Genomic DNA, 23,916 nt, shown 5'->3' on the forward strand with positions numbered 1-23,916 from the left:
AAAAATTAGTTTACTCGAAATTTCAAACGTCTTCTTTTTTCTACCAAGAGAGGAGGACAAAAAAAAAATAAATAAATAAATAAGCAAGAAAGTCAAACTCTTTTTCTTTCTCTCTCTCTCTCTCACCCTCTCTCTCTCTCTCTCTATTTATCTATCTTTTTAATTTTCACAAAAGTGACTTAATAAGCATAATTCAAAATAAGTGTCTAATCGTTATGGTTCGAGGCCCCCTGTATCTTCTACGTGGTGTTCTACGTTCCGCGGAATTGATAACATAAATATTGCGCGAGACAGTGGCCATAATTTATCGCCATTGTAATGACCCTTAATGTTCATGAGTAGTTCGGCTACAAAGCCCTCATAACTCTTACGCGGAGCAAACGTTGCTAATTTTCTTGCGCGACCGTCGTTGCTTAGGCTGCTTTTACCGTTTCTCTTCTTCTCTTCTTCCCACGCCTTGCCTTGGCACAACTTAAACTCGATTGCTCTCTCTCTCTCTCTCTCTTACACACACACACACACATACATTATCTTTCTTTCTCTCTTTCTCATTTTCTTTCGTTCCTTCTTTTTCCAGAAAAACGTAAATTACATCCCGAAAAAAGTGTAATCATCCTCTCCCGTTCTCTTATCTCATGCCGACGGCATTGCCCTTCTTCCCCCACCCCAACCCTCTTCTTTCGAGCATTTCAAGGACGTTGGATGATCGACGCTCATTTTCCAATTCTAATCCCACTCACTTTTCTACGTCGTATTTTTATTTCGCATAGGACGATTATTCTATTAATCTCTTTGAGTGTCTCTTATTGTGTATAGTACTTAAATAATACAAGTCAAGGATTTTTTATGTAGTCAGAAACCGAGGTTGTTAGTGCAAAGATTCCCTTACGCAAGTAGTATAAAAGAAACGTATTATTCTGTGTGATCGGACAGTGTAAGTAGTACAAGACAGATATCTATACTATATGTGATCAGACAATTTAAGTGATACAAGTCAGATATTCGTATACGGTCAGAAATTTGTGTTTTTTTTTTTTTTAATTTGTAAATTAGCGTTAATTTATTAGATATCGAGATATCGATAGTTGTGATTTCTTTTTTTTTTTCATTTTAATTTATTTTCTTCTTACGTCGCTTGTAATTAGTTTTAAGTTTGATTTATTTTTTTTTTTGTTTTAATTCCTTTAATCGAAAAGAAAATTCATTATAACCTATTCATTACTGGTCAAAGTAATCATCTTATTTTTACGTTGATTTGAAATTTTAGTTATGTTATTATTTTAATATTACTGTTTTAAAGAAACAAAAAAATATAAAATTACACTTATACTCGTATAATAATACTTATTGTAATATGTACGTAATTGAAATTTTTTTTCGTTTTTTTTTTTATTTCTTTATGGTAAGTTAAGTTATAGAAAGAGAGAGAGAGAGAGAGAGAGAGAGAGAGAGGGAGAGCTGAAGTTAAATATTTTAAAAATTGATCGAGAGTGTAAATTAGCGCATGGCTCACTATGAACTCATATCGCAGTTCTTGTATTCAGTAATTATTACAGGAATCTATTGAATTTCCAATCAGAACATAATAATCAGATCTCATCGATCCAAATCGTTCGCTGACAATAATCCATCTGTTTATCCTTTATTTTATTGCTGTTTATTTGTATATGTATTTGATTTATGGTATGTATACTTATATGTGTATGTACATATATATAAATGAACATTTGCTTATAATAATATAGGTCCTTATTTTCAATCGGTTCAACTGTTTAATCAGCTTTACATAATATAATTCCAGAAAAGAGAGGGAGAGGGAGAGAGGAAAATGTTTTCAATATAATCGATCTTTAATCCGCGGTTTATTCACCACAAAAATTGCTGTATAATTATTGCCGCCACCTCCCTCTGCCTCTACCCCACATTCTGTGAGAATAATAATAAACGTTTATTCCTGAGCAGATAGGAAGAGAAAGAAGAAAATATAAAAATAATATAATCAATCAAATGAAATTAATGAAGCAGATTTAATACAGGATAATTATTATTGATTATAATAATTATTTAATAATTACATGTCCTGTTTTTAAAATATATATATATATATATATAAAGACGAGAATATCATTCGTATACATAACCCGATTAAGTTGTCAATAAAATTTTCTTTGAAACGTCAGGGAAAAATAGATTGTTAATTTAAATGCAATTCTGATGATTTATATTTTGTTTTTTCAAATGTTTCCAATGCAAATATCAAATTATATACATTAACAATAATATAATATATTAATATAGTAATATATGTAGGATATATTATACTATATATTTATTAATACTGTTATGAAAGTTTTAACAAATAATTAATACTATTATCAAAGTTTTTCATAAAAATTTGATAATTTTGTAGTTTCTGAAATAAATTTTCAAAATTATATTCTTTTAAAACATTTTCAAGATTTATTTATATTATATACGATTATACACACACAGTATAACATCATAGTATATTATTATATTGTTATACTACTGTATATTGCTATGAATGTATTTATTATTAAAAAATTATCTTTTTCTCTCTCTCTTTCTTTCTCTGTATCATTTTTCTATATAATCAAGATTATTTATACAGTAAATCATAGACGGCATTTGCATGTAATATAGCAGAGTTTGTCACGCATCGACACGATTCATGAGACTCGTCTCGTTGAACGATGAGTGGCAATCTGGCAAATAGCAACCACACGTTTAATGTGTGGTCAGATGACCCTTTGCTACTTTGACAGGCACGGTAAATGGTGCAATCGGTACGCTACTCTACACACGCACACCCACACACACACACATACGTAGCCATATACGTCCACAGAATAATATATATATATATATATATTTCTCTGTCTCTCTGTGAAGACAGACATGTTAATCAGTGACATTTCTATGTTTGTACGTTAATTCAAGTGTACGTTTTGAGGAAGATATGAATTTGTTCGTTGAAACTTAATTGATCTCGATTAGAATCTAATTATTTCATTTCTCTCTCGCTCTTCTCTCTCTCTCTCTCTCTCTCTTTTCCTCTTCTCTCTATTTTAATTTCTTTCTTTCTTTATATTTTTAAAAAAAGTGATAGAACTCTTGTATGTTTGATGATAAGTATTATCTCTTTCTTTTTCTTAATTTCGTTCTTTCTTTTTTTTTTTTAAACCTTCTTACATTAGATAATTTTTTGAATAAATTAGATGCGTAATCGTGTAGAAAATGTCGATCGTATGGAAGCTATATGATCGTCGTAACCTTAATACTAAAGAGAAAGAGAGAGAGAGACTTCCTTTACATGTATTATTATGATATTAGATTGCACAAAGGACTAACACGTGTGACGATCTTCTAGCTAGTATATATATATACACATACTCGATGCTCTAATTTCTTTCTTGAGAAAAATCTGATAAGAAATTCTTGTCTAAAACGTAGGATGATCTACCCATGATTATATTCAATAAGATTTAATCACGATGATAATATTATAGATATCATTAAAGAACTATTTTTTATCATATTCTCTCTCTCTCTCTCTCTCTCTCTCTCTCTCTCTTTTGTTCTTATTTTAATATTTATAATATTATTTTAGGTTGTTTTTTCTTTCTTAAATTATAAGAAACAAAATTAGTTAGTTAGAAAATAAGTATTAAATCGAGAAATGTTAGTATTTGTAATTGATTAGAAATATTTATCAAGTTGTTCTTAATTTTTTTATCCGAACGTCAGTAATTTGTATGCGTTACAATTATTATTATTATTATTATTATTATTATTATTATTATTATTATTATTTATTATTATTATTATGTTCTTTATTCATTATTTGAATTGTTAGAAACAGAATTCAGTGGTTGGAATATTTAGCAAATTAATAATTAAAATATTAGTACTTATTTATCACGTTATTCTTACTTTTTATCTGAACTTTGTCAGTAATTTTTATTTGTTGCAATTATTATTATTATTATTATTATTATTATTATTATATTCTTTATTCATTATTTGAATTGTTAGAAACAGAATTCAGTGGTTGGAATATTAGGAATATGTCTTATCGGTTAGAGAGAGGATGCGTACACCAAGAATAGGAAACAGTGCGCAAGCATTTCTCGCTCGAGTTACTTCGAGTCAGAGATAGAGAAAGAGAAATAGAAAGAGAGACAGAGAGAGAGAGAGAGAGAGAGAGAGAGAGAGAGAGAGAGAGAAATGTAACAGCGGTTAGGTCTGTACTATTGGCAATAGTAGTAAACCATAGAGCGTATAGGAGAATCGGACGTTCAATATGCGGGCCGCGTGGTATCGAGAACAGTTTAGCGATCTTTCACACACTTACTCTACGAGAAAGAACGTTTCTTCTCTATCCGCGAAGTCGATAGGAGACGAATCACGTTTCGATTTTCTACTTGGATTTATGGCGACGCATGATGGATGATCGGACCCGTTAACAGTTACCTAAAGTATTATACTATTGTCCTGGAATATTAATTGATCAAACAGAAGAAGAAGAATAATAATAATAAGTAGAAGAATATGAAGAATAGAAAAAGGGTTTCTACGAATACATATACACACATATATATAGATATATATAGATAGAGAGATTTATTTATACTCATTAATTGAATAATATTTTGTATAAATTTCGTTAATAATTTAGATCTATATTCGTTAATAACAATAGATGCCCGATAATATCGGAAAATTGTAAAGGAAACAATTAATTGGTATAATAAAAGTTTATATTATCAGAATTTATGATTTATATTTATATTCGAAAATACGATAGATATTATATCTGACAATTATTGTTAAGAGAAAACTGAAATTAATTAGTACAATAATATAAAAGTTTTGTTGCGTATTGAATACTTTTGTTATTATTAATTTTAATGTCTCTTTTTTTTTTTCTCTATACATTCGAGATAGTTAAAAAATTGTAGAAATAGAATAATAATAATATCGTTGTATTGATATTAAAAAATAACGAACAGATCTCTTCAAGGTAACATGAAGAAATGAATTAATACGGATATAAATGAGTATAATAGGAAATATAACATATTCGTCTATGGGTTTGGTATACATTCGGAGTTTCAGGGATCCTGGACGAAATCCGAAGTCCCTATTATAAATTACATATGGATGACACGTGTCCTTCGCACGTACGTCTTCTCAAATCTCCTCCTTAAACCATCATGGTAAGAATATCGGCCTCTGTGTCCCGAATAATTTATGACTTAGCTAATTCGTGAGTACCGTACCGTTACGTACTATAGGATATACTATATATTATATATATATATAGTATAGTATGAACATGAGCCCTATTCCTTCACGGTCCTCTTAACGTCGCGATTTGTATTACGTCTATCGTAAATGTTTTCAAATATCTACTGTCTAGGAATTATGCGTTAACATCTATCTTGAGCGTTGGAACGTAAACGTTACTGTAGTATTTAGATCTATCCTAAATATTAACGGACGTTTCGTGGGTTATTCCCGTGCGAGTAACGATGAATAAATTATGAAAACGTGCGAGAGCAAATTTCAATGTCTCCATCCAACCTATCTCTCTCTCTCTCTCTCTCTCTTTCTCTCTCTTTCTCTCTCTCTCTTTCTCTTTCTCTATCTCTTGTTCTATCATCGTTCTCTAACTATCCTTCTAACAAAACGAGTAAACAAGGAAAGGTAGTTATATGTTTAAGCGTTTGCATTCAAATTCCCACATCTCACGCATACGCTTCCCTGCAGTTACATCTCTTTTTTAATTTTTTTTTATTTTTAATATAATCATTAGAAATGAATTTATGAATTTTTATTGAAAGAATTATATTGTAAATATGATACGCAAACTGTAGGTACATATTATGATTAAGTAGGTAGAGACATCTAAAGACGGACAGACAGACAGACAGACAGGCAGACAGAAAGGCAGACAAACGTGCGTTCTTTTTTTCAGTTTTCAAACACGGACGGATACTGATGAAGACTTCCAAGTGAAGAAGAAGAAGAAGAAGAAAAAGAAGAAGTAGAAGTAGAAGAAGAAGAAGAAGAAGAAGAGGAACGTGTTGGAGAATGTTACCATTAGTAAGAAATACCTATATATATCCAACGATCGAGTCTAATTCGTAAAAGAGGTGCGCATGTAGAGGTGTGTATCGATGCTCCCACGATACGCGAGCGTAATCGATACAGGGATCGGTCACAGCTGTTCCGCGGCACAGAAAGAGAGTAACAGAGATAGAGAAAGATAGTTAGAAAGAGAAAGAGAGAAAGAGAGAAAGAGAGAGAGTCCTACAAGCGCTTCGATTTCCCCAGGCGCAACGAAGCAAGACATTTCCTTCGATTTCAGTGGCATCCACTGGCCGTAGGCGTCGCAATGTCGTCGTAGGACTGAACCGAGTTTGAGCCGAGTCGACCTTTTCTCTTTCTTTCTATCTATCCATCTATCTATCTACCTACCTACCTACCTACCTACCTACCTACCTACCTACCTACCTATCTATCTGTCTCTTTACTCGAGCTACTCTATCTGCCTCGCCACGTTTCACTTTTGCCTGTGTACAAGGGCCAAGTTCTGATACCCGCGGTATACCAGTTGCCTGCAGAAGCACTGCCACTTTCTCTCTCTCTCTCTCTATTTCTCTCTTTCTATCTCTGTTTCTCTTTCCTCTTGCTATTTCTCTATCTCTCTTCTAGTCCTACCTACTACGATCGTGTTCGAAATGGAGAAACGATCTGTCGTTACCCCTTGGGGTACCAACCCATGCTCGCCATCATACTCTTCGACGACGCAGAACGCTTCCGATAGCGTTACCATTCACCTCCCCCTTCCACCCACCCCTTCCTTCATCACCAACCTAACCAACCCCTGAAGCCACCCATCCTTCTCACTCGTACTTCTCTATCTCTACCTCCTCGCTGTCTTCCATACTACGTAGTTTTCCTCTTCGCGGCAGATGGTGGTCCACGACTCTTCCTTTCTCTCTCTCTCTCTCTCTCTTTCTCTATTTCTCTCTCTCTCTCTCGCTTTCTCGTTTGCTCTCCAAGTCCAAGTACCGAAGAAGAAGTAGTTGAGTGTGTACGAAAATTGTTGAGAAACTTTACTTTCAGTAACGGCATTCCGCTTCTCTCTCTCTCTCTCTCTCTCTCTTTCTTTCTATCCATGTACTCCACACTTTAGGCACCACCAGGCATGTAACTTTTAGCCAATGTAACACAGCTACTCCTTTAAAGGTGTATGCCTTATGGCTTCTTTGAAGATACGATCTTAGACGGTCAGCATAGTTAAATTTTCAATCTTTCTTCTCTTTCTCTCTATCTCTTTCTTTCTTTCTTTCTTTCTTTCTTTTTCCTTTTTTTTTCGTGTAATCGCAACGTGCTCCGATTGAAGAAGGGATTTAACAACTTTGTTAGAAATTATTTTCTTCTCTCCCCTTTTCTCTACCCAGTCGATCTTCTGTCTTTTTTTTTCTTTTTTTCTCTCTCTTTTCTTTTTCTGCTTTATTTTTTTCGTGTCTCAAAACCCGAAGCAGAGTAGGTGAACCATACGAGTCCCTGGTGAATAATTTGCCATACGTTTTTTAGCTTACTTTTTTTCTTTCTACAATATATCTGTTTCTTTTTGCGTACGCGTTTTTCTTTTCTGGGTACGTACTTGCGTATATATGGATACATACACACACACACACACATAGAATAATTCGTTAATGGAAAAGAAAAATAATGGAACCCAAGGTATCGTTGTTTTCATTTTCTTCTATGGTATTCGTATTCCTCCTGAGCCCTTTCCTCACCATACCAACCTTTTCTTCTTTAAAGAATCTCTCGCTTTTTATTCTCTCTCTCTCTCTCTCTCGCTCTCTTTCTTTCTTTCTTTCTTTTTTTTTTCTTGTTTCCATTCTTCCTTATCATTTATTAATTCCACTTTGTGCGATCATCAAGCTTTGAAGGAAGCTCATGAAATCTTATTCTCTTCCTCTATCTATACCATTTTCGTCTAGAAAAAGAAAAATAATAAAAGAATGGATTTGAATTGTTTATTATGAATTCTTCCGAGATCTTATTATTTATCATATTATTTTTTTTATATTCGAACGAAAAGATAGGTAATATTATATTTGTTAGATAACGATTGGACGACATTCTTTTTTTTGGTTCTTTCTATCTTCTCTTTCGTTTCTTTTTTTTTTATTACGTCGGAGTTGCATAAGAGTTCTTTTTTTCTACTATCGATTTTATTTATTTATAATTATTTTTTAAAAATATATATACGAAACAAATCGGGGAAACGATTACGTGAAATTCTTACCGTTTCTTCTTCTTCTTTTTTTATTGATTATTATTATTATTATTATTATTATTATTACTTTTTAATATATATATTATACTTTTTAATTATATATTTAATAATAATTTATTATATTTATTTTTTAAATAATTTAATATATTTAATGATATATATTATTTTTAATCAACATTATTTATTCATTCATTCATTGATTCGTTCGTTCATTCATTTATGTTTGAAAGGATAAACGGGGGTAAGAAAGATTATAACACCGATTAGATGACGTGTCCCATTTTTTGTTTCCCATAGTCCCCATTTGTTTTTATCCTCCCTTCTTTCTTTTACTTTTACTTTTACTTTTACTTTTACTTTTTCTTTTTTTTTTTAATACTCGATCAGGACGTTTTTCTATCAACATGATTTAAGGTAAATTTCCTTGTGTAACCACTGGAAGCTGATTTATCGTTCTCACTTCGATCCGTATCCGAGCATATATGAGATCGTGAGTAACTGTACCATAGGGAAGGAATTCTTCCTCAAATATTTATGGAACAGACGCGCGAGCGTTCGCTGAGTTCGGTCCGATTTCTTCATTCTTTTTTCTTTCCTTTCCCTCATTCCTTCTTCTTCTTCTTCTTCTTCTTCCTCTTATTCCTGTTCCTCCATTTTTTTTGTTGATGGATAAAAATCCATAGGCGCGTGACATAACAGGACAGGGGGTAAGAAAGGGAGGAGGACAAAAAGAAAGCAAGAAAAAAATGCGTGGAAAGTACAACAACGATGAACGGTACGAGGAAGATATAAGAAAAGAAGACGAGAAGATTCGTGAAATTTATGCTACCGATGTAATTCCAATTTCTTTTATCCTTTCACGCTCTTATTCGGATAGGATATTCACATTCCAATTCGTTTCTTTCTTTCTCACTTTCTCTTTCTCTCTCTCTCTCTCTCTCTCTCTTCATCTTATTTTTACACAGAGATTTGAAAGAAAATGTAAGAAAAAAAAGAAACAGAAAGAAAATACATGGGAGGATAGATGATGAAAGGTAGGAAAGAAAAAAAAAGAAAATAAGGATGGGAAAAAAAGGTGTAAGGGAAAATCGTTCTCGTTTAAAGATTTACTATGAGTTTTCTAATAGTTTACAAAAAGAGAAAGAGAGAGAGAGAGAGAGAGAGAGAGAGAGAGAGATAACCTGGAAGGAAAATTCGAACCGTGTATCCCGGTGTCTCGTAAGGGGAAAAGGGGGACTAGGAAACATCCTGCAGGGATTTATGAGGATGAGAAAAGTGGGGGAGATAAAGATGGAATGAAAGAGAAAGATAGAGAGAGAGAAGGGGTGGGGGTGGGAGAGAAGAAAAAAAGGAAGTAGAGAAAACAGGGAGCCTATATTCTTCCGAGTTTTCGAATAGAAGGAAATGTTTAGGCACGCGACACGTAAGATGACTACCCGCACGCAGATATTTTGCCCATTTTGCTGAGATGGGAAACAACGCGAGAACTTAAGGAAGAGTATATAACCAAGACGTGCCATATATATATATATGTATGTATATATATTGCCCAGCAGGTTAGCTTTCTCACTCGGCACAAGCTGATTTATTTTACGCCGACAACCGAGTGCCGCCTACAATTTCCAAAAGTCAGCAACACGCCTCCAAAGTAGGCGCGTCTCGCAAATATGTATATATGTATATACGTGTGTATGTATTTACGTGTACGTATATGCATTTTTGCGTGTATATAATGTTGTAGTAAATGTGAGATGTATTATTATCCAGTCTTCATCCATATAATTGTTATGCATCAAAGAGAAGTCCAGAAATTGGAGTCCAATTTTTCGGACCTGATTTTGTTTTGTTTTTTTCTATGAATTTCTTTTTATTTTTATTTTTTTACCCCTTTCTTTTCTCTCTCTCTCTCTCTCTCTTTGATTCTTTCTTTTATATTCGCGTGTGAGGCGGATTTTTTATTGTTCGTTTTATGGGCTTTTTTAATTGTAATTTTGTATTGTTCTTTATTTTTTAATTAACTTTGTATAACTCGTTGAATCGAAAAATTATTGAATTTATTGATTGAATATCCTGTATATTATAGTTAAAGGTGTTGAGAAATAACGTCGATAGATGTATCTGCGCGTTTTATCGGTTACAATCCTTCCATTGAAATGAACATTATTATATTGGTATATATATACATATATATAATATATATATTATATTTTATATAATATATATATAGATATATAGATATTATCGTTAAGAATTGAAATGTTCTTCCCCACATTGATGTAATCAAGGATGGTTAAACGCTTAACATTGGAAACGGTAGATTATTACGGGACAGTGATTTCAATTTTTCCTTCGGCTTCGTTGAAATTAAAGTAAGATAGATAGATAGATAAAAATGATAATCAGAGAAAGAAAGAGATTTAAAAAAATAGTTAGGAAGGTAGAAATAGTCAGATAGACAGAGAGAGAGAGTGAGAGAGAAAGAGAGAAAATCGGCGAAAAAGTAATTCGATGCATTATAATTGGATTAGACTCCTCGCATAGATTTATGCTCCACCCACACCTCTTTCTATCTCTCTCTCTCTCTCTCTCTCTCATTAAATTTAATTCGTAACGATACTCTTTCAAAATGCGAAATGAATTTTCGGCTACAATAATTCCAGACAGCATATTGAGAAGCACATTATTTTAAGTAATCCCATTAGTACGTTCCCACATCATGCTGTTTAATTACACTGTTCCGCTCCGCCCTACGGCCGCTCGCGGAAGGACATTTATGAATTCCCGTTTACCAGAAAAAATGAAAGCTCTCATTCTCCCTCTTTCTCTATTTTTTTTCTTTTTTTTAATCCCTCTCTCTCTCTTTTTCTCTCTCTCTCTCTCTCTATGATTGTGAACAAGCGCTTATAGAAAAAGGTTAAAAATACGTACTACGAATGTGTGTGCGTTTTCAGAATGGTAGGAGTTTTGCTATCGTATAGATGAATATTTCTTTCTCTCACTCACTCACTCACTCATTCTTTATAGAAATATATAAACGCACTTTCTCCCTCTCTCTCTCTCTTTCGTTATTTTTGTTCTCTTTTTCTCTCTATCTATTTTTCGTACATACGTCTCCCCTATTCCCCATAGAACGCATTTATTTTCTACGCAAATATAAGTGTATTTTTTATTTATTTTTTTCTTTTGGTTTTTTTTCATTTTTTCTTCTCTTCATCCTTTTTTATATTTTCATTTCGTTCATTCTTTTCTTGTTTTTTTTTTCTTTTTCTTTCCTTTCCTTTCCTTTTCTTTCCTTTATCCACGAGCAAGTTCATTTTCTTTTATCCCGTACCTCATTTGATCCGAACGCGAGAATGAAAAAAAATTCCAATACAATATTAGAATATAGTGCACTTAACTATCAAAATAAAATGTTTGAGAAAAAAATTCTTGACGTTTATATAAGATTCGCCAGAGCTAACTCTGGTTAATCGTAACTCTGCTGAATCTAAAATATTTCTTTCTCCTATTTTATCTTTATCATCTCTATCCTTATATCTCTATCCCTCTCGCACTTTCACTTTAACTCGTAGATCATATTTTTACTTTTTATTTCAATTTGAAATAAGTATTATGTAACCGCACGCGGAAAGACAAATAATAATTCTTCCGAGTTTCGGATCCTTTGAAATTAGTAACGTCCATAATATCTTCACCTTGTCGTCACGTGCTGCTAACTTTGAGTTAAAACGAGGGAAACGAGAATAATACCACGAACTGGTAAAGGTAGAAAGAAAGATTAAAACAAAAAGAAATAAAAAAAGAAAGAAAAGAAAAAAAAGAAAAGCGAAAGAGAAGGAATAAGAATAGAAAGAGTAAGAGGCTCGTGAGTATGCCTGAAAAAGGAGGAGGAGGAGGAGGAGGAGGAGGAGGATGAGAAAAAGGTGGATGAGAAAAAGAAGGGGAATGAAAGATGCCGTAAAGTCGTCAAAAGTTTTCAGAATCGGACATAACTTTCCACAGTCGGAGAAGACCTCTCTCTCTTTTTTCCTTTATTTCTCTCTCTCTCTCTCTCTCTCTCTATTCTTCCATATAACGAGAATACAATCCCTTCCGTTTGTTTTTGCGATGTCTGCCCTTTATCCCTTCCATTCCTACTCCTCCCTATTCCTCCCTCTATCTATCTATCTTTCTTTCTTTCTTTTTTTCTTTCTTTTTCCATCTTTCCTTTTTCACTCTTTTACTTTACTCTAATCTCTTATTTATACTGAAAGTAGAATTATATATTTATGCATTTAAAACGTACAGTATAAGAAGATAGGTTTTTTATTATTTATAAATACACATCGTAATCATTTTATTTGTGTTTTCACTTTTTTTCCTCTCCTCTCCTCTCCCCGTCCTCTCATATTTTTCTTATGTTTTTTTAAACATTTATGGATAGTAAACAAAAAAAGAAATAAAAGAGTATTGCAGATGGTTCTATCTGATTGTTTCAAATTTTCCTAATTTTACGCTTACGTGCTTTAAAACGTTTGTATGTGTGTTACTCGTGTTAATATGAACGTGTATATATATATATATATATATATATATATATATATATATATATATATATTAGACTGTGCCAAATAAATCGACTATTTTTTTTTTTCGGTCCCATATCAAAATTTCGTTGAGAGTGACGAAAAAAAAATTGTGTCAAAATTTGAGCCCTCTATCTTCATTTTTCAGTTAGCGCTCGCTAAAATAAGAATTTTCGCCAAAAAAAGTTTTTTTTCACTTATTTTTTGGTTATAGACAATTCAATATACCAAATATTAAAAAACCCTTGGTATGGTTTTGTAGGAAATTAAATTCTCTACAAAGATGATTTTTTATCGAACTTAAAAAGTCAACAGCTTTTATTTTATAGCTGATTAAATTACATTTCGTTCTATAATTTTCATTTTTAATTATTGATGAACACTTATTAAACTACTTCCTAACGAAAAGAACATACTAATGCAATTTTTCTAGGAATATTTATGATCTAAAAAAATAGTTTTTATGCCGTAATGAATGTAAATACTGTTGAGTAATTTATATTCTTTACTTTTAAAATAATGAATTACATGTCAATTCTATTTTTTTTTGTTTTTCACCTTATTGATTCACACAAAATTCGGTGAAATTTTTCTGTTTACAGTGAGAATTGAACAAACCAATGATTGTATAAAAAATCATTAGTATTTTAATAAAAATAGAAAATTACTAAAAACGAAATATCTTAAAAAATTTTAATAAATTAAAAAAATGATATGCTAATCTTTATTATTGTCTTTATTCATATGTTTTACTAGTTTTAAAGAGCTTACATTTTTTAAATAAACATTAATATAATTATGATAGACACACTTTTAATCTTGTTATATATAAATGAAACTAATAAGATCTTTACTTGAATTATTTTAAAATCAGTTATGAGATTCGAGTAAACATATTACTCACATAAATTTCGTTTGTTACAATTGGGATATTTTTAGCGATGCTCAGCAACAACTTGTAATAAAAACTGTTTTTGTTCTTCATCACAAGTGAGACTATCATTATATTTATCAATTAACGCTACAGCTCTTTCGGCAATATCATTTACAACTTTTATCGATCGAACAATTTTTAAAGAAGCCTTGTACTCGTCATCGAATTCCCATTGATCTACAGGTAAATCAAGAAAACTTGTAGATAAACCGAACTTCTCGAATAAAACCATCGACTTTTGAGTAACAAAATCACTTATATCTTTTGAGCCGAATGATTTTAAATCTTCTTGTTTCAAACATAACTTTCTCGTATTTTCTGTTGTACTCTGTCGATTTTTTATTGCTTGAACCATTTTTATCTTGATGGCCGATGGAATTCTTTCATCGAAGAATGATAATGCCACAAGATCTTCGGCCAAGTACCAGAGATGTCTAAGAAATTTAGTTGATGCAGCTTCTTTTTTTAGATTAGCATATCATTTTTTTAATTTATTAAAATTTTTTAAGATATTTCGTTTTTAGTAATTTTCTATTTCTATTAAAATACTAATGATTTTTTATACAATCATTGGTTTGTTCAATTCTCACTGTAAACAGAAAAATTTCACCGAATTTTTGAATCAATAAGGTGAAAAACAAAAAAAAATAGAATTGACATGTAATTCATTATTTTAAAAGTAAAGAATATAAATTACTCAAACAGTATTTACATTCATTACGGCATAAAAACTATTTTTTTAGATCATAAATATTCCTAGAAAAATTGCATTAGTATGTTCTTTTCGTTAGGAAGTAGTTTAATAAGTGTTCATCAATAATTAAAAATGAAAATTATAGAACGAAATGTAATTTAATCAGCTATAAAAAAAAGCTGTTGACTTTTTAAGTTCGATAAAAAATCATCTTTGTAGAGAATTTAATTTCCTACAAAACCATACCAAGGGTTTTTTTATATTTGGTATATTGAATTGTCTATAACCAAAAAATAAGTGAAAAAAAACTTTTTTTGGCGAAAATTCTTATTTTAGCGAGCGCTAACTGAAAAATGAAGATAGAGGGCTCAAATTTTGACACAATTTTTTTTTCGTCACTCTCAACGAAATTTCGATATGGGACCGAAAAAAAAAAAATAGTCGATTTATTTGGCACAGTCTAATATATATATATATATACGAAAGAAAGAGAGGAGAGACCAAGATCATTAGTTAAAAACGTCAAAGACAACGACCGAGAATTTACCCTTTCTCGTCCCTTCCCCTTCATTTTAAGCCCTTGGCTGGTCTCTCACATCAGTACAGTTAGTTGCACTTCGCACAATTTGTTTTCGCCAAGCGAAATTACAAGGAATCGAGGAGAAGAAAACTAGGGTTTGAAGGGTGGGGGGAGGGGGGAAGGAATGGGCAGGGGAGTGGTGAGGATACCCATTTTCGAAAAAGCTTAAATTTATTTGTTATTCTTTTCTTATCTATTTTTTTTTCTTTTTTTTATATATATATATATATATGTTACCGTCAAAGCCGGAAATAATCCGTCATTGCTAGCAGTTCCTAGAGACAAAGTCTTACTTTTTCTTATTTCTTTGTTTCCAGTATTACATTGAACCCGTTCGTTAGTTCAGGTTGAAAGTCGTGGTCGTAATTAGATAAAATCTGATAATGTTATTATCTTTTGAATTCTGAATTGACAATAGAATGATCGAACTCTTGGATAACGTCGCATTCATACTAAATTTTGTCGATTATTTGCATGCAAACTATCTTGGGGAGGAAGAAGAAGAAGAAGAAGGAAAAAAAAAGGGATGAGAGAAAGAAAAATTCGATGGTACGACTACGGTGGTTGGTGGGTGTCAACGTGATAGAAAGTCTATCTATTTTCAATGAAATGAGGTCGTTTTCTTTTCGATTTTCTTCACAGTAGTATGGAAAACCCCTTTTTCAACATATCAAAGTAGAACTTCCCGATTACTACTCTGTTTGATTCTCACGAAAATAGTGATCCTGGATTATCGCGTCTTCTTATATATATATATATATATAAAGATATACTTAAATATATATATTTATATCTATCTATCTTATCTGATCAATCCTATCCGTGTAAAAACCATAAAGATATTTAAATAATAACGATATGTATGTTAGTATATATATAGATATTATTTATTATTCATAAGATTTCAAGCAATATCATTTATTCAAATATATTTAATGGTTTGTTATTTTATTATTCATAGTAGTAGTAATAATTTAAGTATATATATATATATGTGTGTGTTCAATAGTTTATTATTCTATTATGAAAACAATAAGTGATATAAGAATATTGATTAAAATCATAAATTCACAATTAGACGGAAAATAAGAAGTAATAACATCTGTAGTAATAGGTGTTGTATTATATATATATATTAATATATTTCAATTTATTATTATAATATTAATAATAATAAATATATATAAATAATATAAATATATATAATATAATTATATATATTTAATAATATAAATATACATAATATATATATAATATAAATATATATATAATAATATATAAATAAAAATAAATAAGAAGAAGAAGAAGAAGAAGAAAATAAGATATATATATATATATATATATATATATATATATATATATATATGTACTTATAGATAAAAATATTAGTAAAATAAAATCGATCGATAGATAGAGACAATTAAAGGGTAAAAAGGTAAAGAAAAATGTGAGTATGTGTCGTGTTAGGTTAGCGGTGAGAGCGTATGATGAAAACGGTAATGGAGATTTGTATCATCAGGGTTGTGCCGTTGAATATTGGATACGCGGGACGGAACGATGATATTCTCTTCAAACTATGCAGACCAAGTTTAGAAAAGTGATATCGCCTTCGCAGTTGTGTAGATGGAAAGCGGTGTTGGAAAAAGGTGGTACCAAAAGTGGGCGGAAGAAGAAGGAACACGAGGAGGAGAAGGAGAACGAGAGGAAAAGAAGAGGAAGAGGAAAAGGAGAAGGAGGAGGAGGAGAAGGAGGAGGAAAGGATATTACGTATTTCAGAATACGTATTAAATAAGTTTTGGAAAGGTAGTAGGTAGCGTACGTTGAGAGGGGTGAAGTAGTAGTTCATGACATGGATCCTTCCAAGGATAGCCGTTGAAAGGAAAGGAATATGTTCTTCTGGTTCTTCTTCTTCTTCTTATTCTTCTTCTTCTTCTGCTTCATCTTTTTTCTTTCTTTGTTCATTTTTATTTGTTTCTTTTATTTTATTAACTATTTTTCAAACATTCATAAAGGGTAAGAAAATTTGTCAGTCGTTAGCGTATTATCGACAAGTTAAACAAAGGGAATTGAACTAGAATCGATCCGTTCTACTTTCATCAAAAGATAAAAAAGAAAGAAACAAAAATAAGGAGAGAGAAAGAAAGGGCGAGACATATATATCCACGTATATATATATATATTTTATATTGACAGATATTAAATTTAAAATATATTCGATTCCAGATAAAATCGACTTCTTTTAAACATACAAATCGACGACTACTTCTACGAAGAGTAGTTTTTGCTCTTTCCTTTTTCTATTTTTTTTCCTTTTTTTATTTTTATTGTATTTTAAAGCTACACCTCAATACACTTTATTCAAAGCAGCCATCTACATGAAACGCAAAGACGATGGGGGGTTAAACAAAATTTGAAAGAAGGAAACATCAACGACTCGAAATCCGAATACCTTAACGAATTTTCTTACTTTTTCTTTTTTTCTTTTTTTTCTTTCTTTCTTTATTTCTTTACTTCTCTCTCTCTTTCTCTCTCTCTTTGATTTTTGATTCAACATAGGAGCTTTATAGAATGGTTGTTCATTCGATTCGAATCTATTCACAGGAAAAGAAATTGATCGATAGTTTATTCACGTTTATATCGGAAAACTCAAATAGAATTTGTTGTATGAGCGCCAATAAATAATTTATATCGCTTTGTATATCACATTATTTTTATTTTAATATAAAAATATAAGGTTTATTAGAAAATATTTATGAAATTATTTAAACAAATAGAGAGAATTATTAAAATATTTTGAAAACAAGTTGCATGTCACCGCGATTTTTTTTTCCAAAGTATCTAAAGATTTGATAAAAAACAAAAAAACAAAAAAATATAATTTTCTATTTTAAAATTTATTAACTAAAATTTTGTTTATTTAAATAAATAAAAGTATACAATTATCTTTAGAATGGTACTTGTTTCGTGTCTCCACGATTTTTTCTTCCAAAGTATCTAAAGATTTGATAAAAAAAAAACAAAGACAAAAAATAATTTTCTATTTTAAATATTTATTAACTAAAATTTTGTTTATTTAAATAAACAAAAGTATACAATTATCTTTAGAATGGTACTTGTTTCGTGTCTCCACGATTTTTTCTTCCAAAGTATCTAAAGATTTGGTAAAAGAAAAAAAAAAGACAAAAAATAATTTTCTATTTTAAAAATTTATTAACTAAAATTTTGTTTATTTAAATAAATAAAAGTATACAATTATCTTTAGAATGGTTACTTGTTTCGTTTCTCTATGACTTTTCCTTTCGAAGACATCGAAAGGTAAAAATAATTCAATTTTAAAAATTATTAACAATATCGGTTTTATTATAACAATATTGTTGATTTGTTTAAATAAATGGAGGATAGAATTATCTTTATATTGCTACTTGTTTCATGTCTGTACGACTTTCCGTTCAGAAAATATCGCCTTTGAAAAATTTCATTCGCTTGACGTATAGTACAACTGTTCGTAGTAGTAGTAGTAGTAAGCGTGCGTAAATTCTTAGAATTTATATAGATAACTGGGTCATTGATTGATTATGAATGAAATTATGTAGGTCAGTAGGTTAACGTAAACATATTTACTTTACATGAAACAATCTCGGAAACTAAAAATCCTAAAAACTTGATTTATATATCATTTTAAAGGATAAAATTTTCTATATATTTTTAAATATATTGTTGCTAATTAATTAACAATTTGTTATAAACAATTATTTATAAATAAATATCTGGGAACTGAATTTATTATATTTTTTCAAAGAAATATTTAAATTTCGTTTGGTTTATAAAATTATATATAAAAATTATTAAACATTTTGTTTTTCTTTTATTAAATAAACAATTTATTTCTTTTAATTCAAATGTGCATATCTCTGAAACTAAACGTCGTAGAAATTTGAATCGTATACCATTTTAAAGGGCAACATTTTCTCCATTATTTTAAGATATTGTTAATAATTATACAACAATTTGTTATAAACAATTAATAAATAAACAAATTCTTACCGAACCAAAAAATGATTTTATTTTATCAAAAAGAGACATTGAAAATTGCGACCGATTTATAAAATAACGAGAAAGATTGTTAAAAGAATAATTTTTAGTATCCATTATTTATATTCAAGTATTTCCATTAGCACGGGTATATCTTTGGAACTAAAAGTCGTAGAGATTAGAAACAAATACGCAAAGTAACCGGTACTCTGCGTTTACCTTAGAATACGAGTTTCTCGAACAAACTTTTTCCATATATATATAGCAAAAAATAACGTAAAGATATTCAAGATGATCAAAGTTATCATATCCAGCTTTATATACATTCAAACAATAACTCTTGTCACTCCTACATTGTTGCAGTTGTATCCATGAGAGTGGCAAAATGGTAAATACTCCGAAGGCCTTGCTATGTGTGGTACTGGCTGTCCTGGCCTATCCAAACGAGATTTTTGGTAAGTTCGAGACACTATTATATTGATTATTTTTCATCCTCATCATAATACATACCATCTTGGGGAATTTATTAATCAAAGCAAATCTATAAATCCAAGCTTAAACAGACAGACAGACGAAGAATAAACAACGAAACAAACACACGAAAGAAAAAAAAGAATTAAAAAAGTAGAAACGAAATGAAGAGAGGGAGAGAGAGAGAGAGAGAGATAGAGAGCAAAGAAAAGAAAAATAATGAGAAGAAAAGGGAAATCTAATAAACTAGGTAGAGAAAAATAAACGTCATAAAAAGATGAGGAGTGTTGAGGAAAACTCGCTAATCTACGTATTTGTGTCTTCGCCACGGTTTGAAAACACTTTTCTCTCTCTCTCTCTCTCTCTCTCTCTCTTTCTTGCAGTGTTTCTCTTTCTCTATTTTTCGATTGCCTTTACTTGTTCTTTTCTCTCTCTTTTTCTCTTCTCATTTATAAGCTTTCATCTCCTGCGTATGACGTAAATCGAGCTTAGCCGGAGTCAATTACGTTAATTTGTTTTACTCTTTTTAAGTTTATCTTATTTTTCGGCGTAACAGTCTCGAAGATCTCACGGCTATTGTCGCTTTCACTCATAATACTTTTCAATCCTATTACTCGTGCTATATGAGGTAAATAGGTCAAGCTTGCCTAGCCTCGTCCTCTCGGAGGAAGTATCACGTCCTATGTCAAACTCTCTTTCCCTTTTCTCTCTCTCTCTCTCCCTCCCTCTCTTTCCCTTTTTATAACTATGTCTATCTCTATCTCTCTCTCTTTCATTTTCGTGAATTTCTTATTACGCGTCACTGTTTTCCCTGCCCTTTCTGAGCCCTTTAATTAAGAAAGCTCGCTTTTGATTCTTGTTTACAAGCTTTTAATTCGATTTTTTCGAGTGTCGTCCCGGAGAGGAAATATTTTTCGGAAAAATCTCGAAGAGATGAGAAAAAGAGACAGAAATAAAAAGTATATCTAATGTATGTTCAAATCGAATAAAAAAAAAATATTATAAAATAATTGTTAATATATTTATATATTATATTATTATTTATTATTATTATTGATTTATTTTTGAATCGAAGGAAAAAATATAATATTAAGATAATATGAGAAGTAAGAAAGTAATAATATTCGATTAAATTGATGTGATACCTGCAACAAAATCCATAACGATGATTAAATCATAACATTTTTATATTAGAAGAAGAATTTTTGATTAACTAAATCTTTCATGATCTTGAAATAAAGCTTTGAATACTTCATTGGTCAATCGTACTTCATTTTATTTATTTGACAAGAACAACTCTTTGATACATAGATTAAATAAACGATATTGGAAATAAAGAATATATAACAAAATTATATCGGACGATTAAGGTGTCATTTAAAGTGATAACAATGATTGATTTAATATATCAATATTCCGATGATAAGTATTTACATTAATGGACATTAGTGTAGAATAAATATAAAATTGTTAAATAATTTTATCAAATTAATTAGACTATTTTTCATTTTGTTGTAAAATTATTATTTACATAATAAAATGAAGAAAAAGAAAGAGAAAGAAAAATAGAGATGGAAGTAGTAAAAAATAGAAAATAATCGGAATTTTCTCGTAAACGTTCCTTTTAAATCGTTGATAAATATATATATATATATGTATTCATACATACATATAAATGCTATATTGAAAAGGAAAGAACGTATAGTCAGACCATCGAATTCACTTGACAGTCAAGTGAATAAATCTTGCATGGTATATGTATGTGCGTTTCGTAATTCATTCGTACACTCGCACATAAACACACACACACACACTTATTCCAAATCAGATAAAAAAAAAAAATGCAATATCAATTTACATAAAGTTTGGATTAAATATGTTAAAATAATATTTGATAAAAGTCAATCATATTCATATAAACATTTTGAAAACCACTCGCAAACCTTTAATTTATCTTTTACATTTATATTTACATGTATAAGAGAGAGTTCTGTAAACGATCCTGTTCCTTCATCGATGTTTCTTGATACGAATGTCGTATTTATTTTCATTTCCTTTTTTTTTTCTTTTTTTTTTTTCCTTTACATCTCCATTTAGGTGGCGCTTATCAACCGGAGTTTTCTGGTCCTATTAAAAATTTAACGATACCACTTGGAAGGGACGCGACCTTCACGTGCCTGGTCAAAAATTTAGGAGGATACAGGGTAAGTTTCTTTCATGAAATTGATCTAACAAGAAGACTCTTATATATATATATATAAAAATATTTATTTCGGTGTAAGTAAATTGTGCACTAAAGAAAAAAAAAAAAAACAAAAAAGAAAAATTCAACTCATTCAACCGTATTATTTTATAGATAAATACTTTGTTTATTTCTTTTTTGTTTTATTTTGAATGTTGTTTTTCCTTTCGATTTATTTACAAAATAATTATTATAGATGTAGTATGAAAATTGTCGACAAAGTCATTTTGGTCTTTCCACTCTCTGTCATTATGAGCCATATATTGTTCGTCTCTCCAGTTTGAAACACGAGTAAGAGGACACTGTACAACAAGTATCTTCTCAAAGTTCAGGTTCTGGTTGTTAAACAGAAAGTCTCCTTATACTCTAATATACATATATACGTTACCTACATATGTATATATTGAATATATTTATTATGTATTTATATAATTTTCATTTATTTAATATCGTTTAATAATATTTATTCAAAGATTTAAAATATATTTAATATTATAATATTTATATATATAATATTTATATATATATATAATATTTATATTATAAATAATATTTATTTTTGATAAAATAAAATTATTACTAATTATTTCAAAATAATCAATTTTATTAAATATTATCTAAAAAGTTGTTTATTTTGTATACATAATATTTATAATTGATAATTATTATATTTTATAGATATAATAAATTCTTCTATAAATATATTTCTATATATTATATAGATATTGTATATGGAAGGAAAGATAAAGAGAAAGAGAGAGAGAGAGAGAACTTTAAAAAGGCTCATTAGTTTAAATGAACAAACCAGAAGGAAGTATCTCGTATGTGCGTGTATTTCAATGTAATTTACGTTAGTTTTGCATAATTATATGCGGAACAACGAGAAGGATCTTTACTCGTTTTTCCTTGATCCTCTTTGGTGCTCCGGTTATTGACGCTCTTACACGAGTGAAAGGATCTTTAACTCAAAAAGATTATCCTGGACCTGGTAGACAAATCTCTTAGCTCTCCTACTACTTAGGTTTTATCCAAAAAGCGTTTGCCCTTCGAGCAAACTTTCTTCTTTTGATTCTTCCTTCTTTTCTTTCTTTATTTATTTCTTTTTTTTTATTTCTTGCCTACAATGCAACAGGATATATTTTAATTAAATATATATATTTGAGTCAAAGGATTATTCGTAATTTAATATCACTCTGTCGATAAAAAGAATAATTAATATTTGCTTGTAATATAATCTCTAACTAAAAACCTATTTCAATGTTATCAAACTTTTCAACTAACCCGCGTGCGTTTTCAACCCTTTCCAACCCACAGATCTATTCTCAATTTGCGTTTTTTTTTTTTCTTTTTTCTTTTTTCCTTTTTCGTTTTATTTATACGTTGTTCGAAGCGAATTTTGATAACCTTTTTAAAATGATGTATCGCAAGTTGGCAGGTGCCATTTAACATTTCAATGATATAGGGTTACCTGGGAGAGAGAGTTTGGGCAGGATGAAGCATAAAATTTTATAAATATTGGTTTTAAACTTCCCCTCTACCTCCTCTACCCCTTCCCCCTACCACCTTCCTCCCCATCTTACTATCCAAATGGACGCGTATTTTTTCTCCTGATTTTTTTTTTTTCTCCTTTTTTCTTTTCGCTTTTTGCTTTCACAATCGATGTTATTTAAAATCGAAAAGTTGCATTATTTTTTTTCTCTCTCTCTCTCTCTCTCTCGCAGTAACGAGTTTTAAAAACGAACGCACTATAACTATAATAACATCTATATCGAAACAGAGAAATATCTCAAACACGATTGTTCCAAAAGTATAATACATAATTAAAAATAATACACCTACGGATATTATTTATTCAAGTATAATCAATCACGAGAGCTTCCTATTTGATCGTGGATAATGATTACAACAGAAAAAAAAAAAGGAAGAAAATCTTTACGTTATTAACACACACGCGTGTACGTACGTTGTAAACGTAGACGATAAAATAATAATAATCTATCTGTGTTGGAAGAAACAAAAATCGAGAGGAGGAAATTTAGAAAAGCAAAACAAAA

At 30.2% G+C, this 23,916-nt stretch overlaps 1 protein-coding gene across 1 annotated transcript in view; it reads left to right on the top strand.

Annotated features, from left to right (window-relative positions):
* Positions 1-834: 834 nt before the first annotated feature.
* Positions 835-23,916, top strand: part of LOC122516207 (lachesin-like) — a 32,458-nt gene continuing 9,376 nt past the window's right edge. The window contains exons 1-5 of the mRNA XM_043633842.1: positions 835-934; positions 6,002-6,129; positions 16,637-16,763; positions 19,513-19,607; positions 21,700-21,824. Coding sequence (XP_043489777.1) covers positions 16,741-16,763; positions 19,513-19,607; positions 21,700-21,824 — 243 coding nt within the window. The 5' untranslated portion in view covers positions 835-934; positions 6,002-6,129; positions 16,637-16,740. The remainder of the gene's footprint in view (positions 935-6,001; positions 6,130-16,636; positions 16,764-19,512; positions 19,608-21,699; positions 21,825-23,916) is intronic.

Source organism: Polistes fuscatus, unplaced genomic scaffold (assembly GCF_010416935.1).
Source record: "Polistes fuscatus isolate 324 unplaced genomic scaffold, CU_Pfus_HIC Scaffold1, whole genome shotgun sequence".
Lineage (NCBI taxonomy): Eukaryota > Metazoa > Arthropoda > Insecta > Hymenoptera > Vespidae > Polistes > Polistes fuscatus.